This window comes from Loxodonta africana, chromosome 21, assembly GCF_030014295.1.
Source record: "Loxodonta africana isolate mLoxAfr1 chromosome 21, mLoxAfr1.hap2, whole genome shotgun sequence".
In the NCBI taxonomy this organism is placed as follows: Eukaryota; Metazoa; Chordata; class Mammalia; order Proboscidea; family Elephantidae; genus Loxodonta; species Loxodonta africana.
The window spans coordinates 28,691,126-28,697,622 of record NC_087362.1 but is presented as its reverse complement, the minus strand read 5'-3'; the positions used below and the strand labels follow the sequence as shown (position 1 = coordinate 28,697,622).

Genomic DNA, 6,497 nt, shown 5'->3' with positions numbered 1-6,497 from the left:
TTATTACATTAAAATCTGAGTTTCAAAGTAAATGTATCGCAGTGGCCTGACTTGTGTGGGATAGTGCATGAGTAGTTGTAGAGTCCTGGTGGTTTTGCCAAACTAATTAAAAAACTAAATAACTAAATTGTGCATTCTTATTTCATGTAGATTCATTGTGCATTTATTAGAAATGAGTTATAAAGTGAGACAATGAAGGTAAACCGGTAAATAAAACAGTCCAGGTCATCAACTGTGAAGGTCCCAATCTGCTAAGGGAGACAATGATTTTCTGTGTTCATTTGTCATTGGAAATTGCCTCCTCTCATGGAAAAGGTGAAGTCCTGGTGTTGCAGTGGTTAAGCACTGGGCTGCTAACCACAAGGGTGGCAGTTTGAGTCTACCAGCCACTCCTTCGAAACCCTATAGGGTAGTTTTAGTCCGTCCTATGGGGTTGCTATGAGTCGGAATCGCCTTGACTGCAACATGTAAAGGGTGGAAGCTGAAGCTTTTGAAAAGAAAATGTTTTTTTCCCCCAGACTTTTATATACATCTAAGAAAGAATAGGCATACCATTCCCATAGCCTGTGTTTTTTTCTAAGTCTGGGGAAACTTAGGCTTTTTTTTTTCCTAGTACAGTCAGTTATGCTAAACTATAAAAATCAGAAACAGGCATTCAATGGTACAAATCCTAATTCACCAATTATGTGACAAGAGTTTGATCTGAGGGCAGCTCCCTTTGTGGGAGGAGGTAATCGTGGTAGAGGGTGAGATCACTATGTGAGCAGAGGAAAATGATCTAGATTTGACTTAGTGAGCAGGAAGGCACCTTCATAGCAAATGTGAGATGAAGGCGTATGAGGAATTTTGTCTCCATCTATATACAATGTTTTCCTTATCTTGTGATTCAGGAAAGCAAGTCAATTTCTGAGGAAGACTGGCCTGAAGCTTGAAGGAGCTGAGGCAGACGGCAGTTGATTACACATAGCGTCAGCCTGACAGACCCCATAAAGTCCAGACCATGAAGAGACAATGTAGAGGACTGGTGGCGCAGAGCGTTCCCCAACCAGAGCAGGAGGATCCCAGGGTAAGTGGAGGCTTGGACCTCTCAGGAACCAGAAGGGCTGAATGGATTCCAGAGAGATGGCTTGAACATGTAAACTTCTGTGTCCTTAACTCAATTGTTGTTTCCATTTAAGACTGGTCCTGTTTGCGCAACCTTCTCACCGGGCTAATTAGCCCATTTATAGTGTTTGAGAAGGAGTCTTACTCCCTCGATAGTGTCCTTTCCTGCCTAGTGTTTGTGAATTTCTTGAAATCTGGCTCATAATCCTCATCCTTAGACTTCCCAGGTGTTCCTCCCAGTCCCCTGCTCTAACACGGGCAGTGCCATAATCTCCTGAAATTCCACACATATCGGGCCATGTGAGGATGTTCCCTCCTCAAAACAAGACCTAACTATAAAAATCTGATCTTATATTGAGCTTTGAAATCTGCCTGTTATTTCTGCTGAGTCACCAACCAGCCCTTTCTCCACCCACAGAGGAAGTGCAAGAACTGCGGAGCCTTTGGGCACACAGCAAGAAGTAAGAGGTGCCCCATAAAGTGCTGGAGTAGGGTTGTAGTGCCCAAAGCCTTGGGCTCAAAGAAGATGAAGGAGAACACGGAGCCAAAGAAACCCCAGGAGCCTCAGACTCTTTGGCCCTTTAACAACTTGGATGGAGAGAAGGAACAAAGACAAAGGTGAGGAACATGGAAAGTCCTTGTGTATTGAAATAGGTGATGTGTTTTCATCTGTATGCCGCGTGTCCTGTCATCAGGGCAAGTGGACAGAAATAGGACAGGGTAACTGGAGAGAAATAGCCAAGAGCTCAATATGCTCCAGGTGTCCACATTCAGGAGATCATTTTAGTCCGGGATAATCACTAAGGGGAGGGACCAGGGTAAATCTTGGAGCTTTGCACATGGTGGGGATAATACAAGAGAATCTAACTTAAGGTAGAGAAAGGACAAAATGTGGGGGGCTGAATGAGGTTGTAGGATGAATCTGAGATGAGGGACTGGACAGCCTTGGAAAAGCTCACAGTGATTCAATACCTCCCTCATCCTGAAACAATAGGACTGGGCCCCTGGAATTCTTATCTTAGGTTGGGAGAGTAACCTGGGGTGTGTCCTCTTGTTTTTTTGTTTCTCATCAGGCAAGGAGAGCATGACAGAAAAGCTCTATTCCAGAAATTTCCCGAGAGACCCGAAGGGAAGGAGCAGAAAAATTGGCAAGAATTAACAGAATCTTGTGACTACTTAAGGGTGAGTCACCCAGGTTCCCTACTCTATTTCTCTTCCCTGTAAGCAAGTTTTTCTTCACTCCCATGCCCCTTCTGTGGCAAGAGGTTTTAAAATTGTGTTCTGGCCAATAGGATACCAAATTTTTTGTATGCACTTCAGATGTCATTTTCCCTTTGTTTTTGTAATATTCCTTGCGTGCCTACCAAAAACATGCTAGTGGGAGCATTTCCGCGTATAGGTATAAGTGATTTAATCAGATGCCTTCCAAGAGGTAGACTCGTACATGGGAAAATATGCATCTTTTAAGTTGTGTTACATATTTCCAAATATCGCTTGAAAACACGTTAGGCATCCTTCTGCCTTCAAAAGACCTTTAGCCATGTCCACCCCATAGAAGTCTGTAGGAAAGGTCTTGTTCCACATCATTAAGCAAGAGATGGTGGTAAAAAAGTTGATAGTTTTCAGTGTGATGGGAACAATATATCCAGCTGATATTGCAGTTTATTTCCCCTGAGCCTAACTGAGGTTGGGTAGCTCTTCATATACAAAGAGACTGCCTGTATTTCTCCCACTGTTAGAGAAAATTCGATACTTTCCATGCCTTTATGTTGGTTGATTTTTCTTTTCCATTTGACTTGGAGGAAATCCTAATATGTGTCCTGCGGTGTCTTCTCCCACAGCACCCTTGCAGGCCCATGCCCATTCACACTACCAAGATGCGATCTGTCCTGGACCCTTCTCTCAGGAACTGGCCACATGTAAGGAAACCTGACCTGAAATCTATCTTCTCTGAAAGGTCTCCTATCCAAGATCATGATCCAAGCTTCTTCTCATGTCATGGACAAACTAAAGAAGAAGAAGTGGATATCACCGGCTCTTTTCAGCCAGCAACCAAACACTTTGGCCAGGACTCTACCGTCATGGCCAAGACAACAGACAACAGATGTGATGCTTGTGCTTATTATGTTTCCCAGCCGGCCACAAAAACCCTTTTCCCGGGCCATGTCCTCAGCCCCCAAGAACAAGCCAAGGGTCCTGATAGGATCTCAAAATCCAGTCCACAGCCTGCCAGAGGTAGAAGGGGCCAGGACTCTCCACGTACAATCCAGGCACCAGGAAAAAGATCTGCCCAGACCCCCGTACAGATTTGCTTGAATCCTGCGAAGAAAGCAAAACTCACGACCCTCCAGATTCTCCAACAGAGCAGTCAGAGACCTGATGTGGGAGCTGGCCAGCCTCTTTCCAATACAAGTGAATTTGGACCCAAAGGGCCACCCCAAGTCACCAAGATGACAGACCTCCAGCCTCCGCACAGTAGATCTCAACTGAATACTGTCGAAACCAGCCCTATCCTTCCACCCCCACTTTCTAGCCATGTTCCACGACAGCCACTCAGAATTGTCTTCACAAGAATGGAAAATGGACAGTGGAGCTCCAGGTTCAGAACATCTCCCACCTCTCTCCCTCCTGAGTAGTCTACACCTCTTGTAGGGAGCCCTTAGGTTCTTGAGAATTGTGAGAGACACAGTTTCCAGATTCTAGTGAAGCTTCTGGCTTCCTTTTAAGGGGAGTGACTGGGAGTGAGATCTCTATGGTAGGTACCTCAACCTCCAGTGTCCCATGAATTGATTGTGACTAAATAAGCACAGAGGGGAAAGATGCAGGGAACAGGGTGTATTTGTTGAATCACATCCTCAGATGAGGTGTGAGTGGAATGGTGGAATCTCAGGTCTTGTCAAAGACAGACATGCCAAGACTGCTTATTTTAATTTTGTATATTAGGGTGTATATAATATGGACCTTATGCAACAGGCCTGTATTAGTTGTTGTAATTTAGTTTTTTTTTGTAAGGAATTAATATGGGAGTAAATGTTCAAGTATAATGTCACTGGAAACTATGTAATTAACTGTGTTTGGTGTGAAAATGACTAGATTTTAGAAAGACTTAAAGAACCCATCAGTGGGATCTGTCTCATTGAAGCAGTGCCCTGTACTGAGGCTAAGGTTTTGAGTCTGTGGGAATGTTTAAGTGAAACCAGCATTGGGAATATTCTATTGATCTTGTTTGTTATTAACATTTACTGTAAAGTTGTATTGTAAATTATCTTCAATGTTAATAAAATGTTCACAGGTATGACATTTTGTGTGGGTATTTTTATTTGCACATAATTTCAACACCAAGGGTCCATATAAATATGCATTTGTTTGATTAACTGGATAATGAGAAAGAACTTTAATGCACACAGTTTATTCTTGGGCCTAGAATTTGCTAGAAATATGCATTTTCAGGTGCAACCCAGCCCTACTGCATCAAAATAGCAATATTCTCAATTGATTCGTGTGCAGTGAAGTTGTTAAGCATTTCATTTAACTTGGATCCAGAATCAATGCCCATGGAAACAGCAGCCAAGAACTGAGACGACACATTGTATTGGACAAATCTGCTGCAAATGACCTCTTGAAAGTGTTAAAAAACAAAAATGTCCCTTTGAGGACTAAGGTGCACCTGACCCAAGCCATGGTGCTTCAATCACCTCACATGCATGGGAAAGCTGCCCAATGAATAAGAAAGACGGAAGGAGAATTGATGCCTTTGAATTGGCGTTGAATATCAAATATACCATGAATTGACAGAATTGTCAAGAAATTTGTCTTGGAAGAAGCACAGCCAGAAGCAAGGATTGCAAGACTTTGTCTCACATAGTTTGGACATACCATCAGGAGGGAGTAGTGCCTGGAAAAGACATGATGCTTGATAAAGTGGAGGGTCAGGGAAAAAGACATTCAAGGAAATGGATTGATACAGTGCTTGCCACAATGGACTCAAGCATGCAAGAATTGTGAGCATGGTGCAGGGTGGGGCACTTCTCCATTCTCTTGTATATGGGGCAGCTATGAGCTGGAACTGACTTGACGGCAGCTAAGCACAAAGGCAACATGTATTTGCTTATTTCACATAAGTAGGATCATAGAGTGTTTGTCCAATTGAAAACCAGAGACTAATGGATAGAATATATTGCCACTAAGCAGACCTTCACGTATAATAAATTCTGAAATGTCAGAGTTGGTTTCGCACATCAGTAAGGTAAGAACGACTCCCTAATGTTGGATGGGTGCTCTGGTGGGGCAGTTTTATAGCTCGGCTGTTATCCAAGTGTCAGCAGTTGGAATCTACCAGCCACTCCTTGGAAACTCTATGGGGCAATTCTATTCTGTCCTATACGTTGGCTATGAGTAGGAATGGACTGGGCAGCAATGGGTTTGGTTTTTTTGGTTGTTAATCTTGGACGAGAACAAATGTAATCATATGCCTGTCTTTCATAATTTGTAAACATATACCTGAAATGTATCAAGGGCTAAAAAAAATGTATAGAATTGGAAAAATGTAGACATGCATTAGAAAATTTAGAGTAAAAATTTCATGAGTTCAGGGCTTGGAAGATTTTTTTAAAATTATAAATAAAAACTTCAACTGCTAAAATAACCTGGAAATCTTAAAGAACAAATTGACAAATTAGATGCTTAGATTACAGTGATCGAATTAGATTAACAAGATTAGGTAAATGTCATTGGATTAATTTAAACTAAATTTGATTGGATTGATTGCCTTAGAGTGAATGGTTTACATTACATGGGAAGGATCTAAAGATATGATTAGATCCCTTGAGACTGGAACTCAAGAATTACCTCTGGATTAAAAAACAAAACAAAACAAAACTGAATGAAAAAACTAAAGAAAACAATCAAAGCCATTGGAGTGGAGTCAGTTCTGACTCACAGTGACCCTATAGGATATTGGATAACTGCCCTATAGGGTTTCCAAAGAGCAGCTGGTGGATTTGAACTCTCTTTAACTCGGACTCCATCTTCTCGTCTCTTCAGCCTGGCAAAGCCCAAGAACCTGCCCACCCTACCCCACTGTCCCCTCTCAAAGGCCTCCGCCCTTCCAACTCATCCTGAATCAATCTTCTCTTTGATTCCTTATCATGTACTCAACTCATGTCCATATCCTGCTGTGGCCAGGTGCCTATCTATGAGATCCGAATAGACTGTGTAGGGTCAGGTGTCTTGAGAACTTGTGTCCTCGAAGGTCTGAGGAGGGCAGATTGTCAGTAGTCATGTGCCCAGTGTTACCTGTCTGGGAGGAAGCCTGGACCCTATGACCTTGGTGGCCAGGACCTGGCACTGTCCCCACGAACATCCAGCTCTACCATCTTGGTCCCAAATGAATG

The 6,497-nt window shown here is 42.8% G+C and overlaps 1 protein-coding gene across 1 annotated transcript; it reads left to right on the top strand.

Annotated features, from left to right (window-relative positions):
- Window positions 1–1,630: 1,630 nt before the first annotated feature.
- LOC135228402 (protein FAM90A27P-like) lies at window positions 1,631–3,740 on the top strand. Its single transcript, XM_064274187.1, has 3 exons — window positions 1,631–1,722; window positions 2,178–2,286; window positions 2,946–3,740. The coding sequence occupies exons 1-3, from the start codon at window positions 1,631–1,633 to the stop codon at window positions 3,738–3,740; spliced, it is 996 nt and encodes a 331-aa protein (XP_064130257.1).
- Window positions 3,741–6,497: the final 2,757 nt, after the last annotated feature.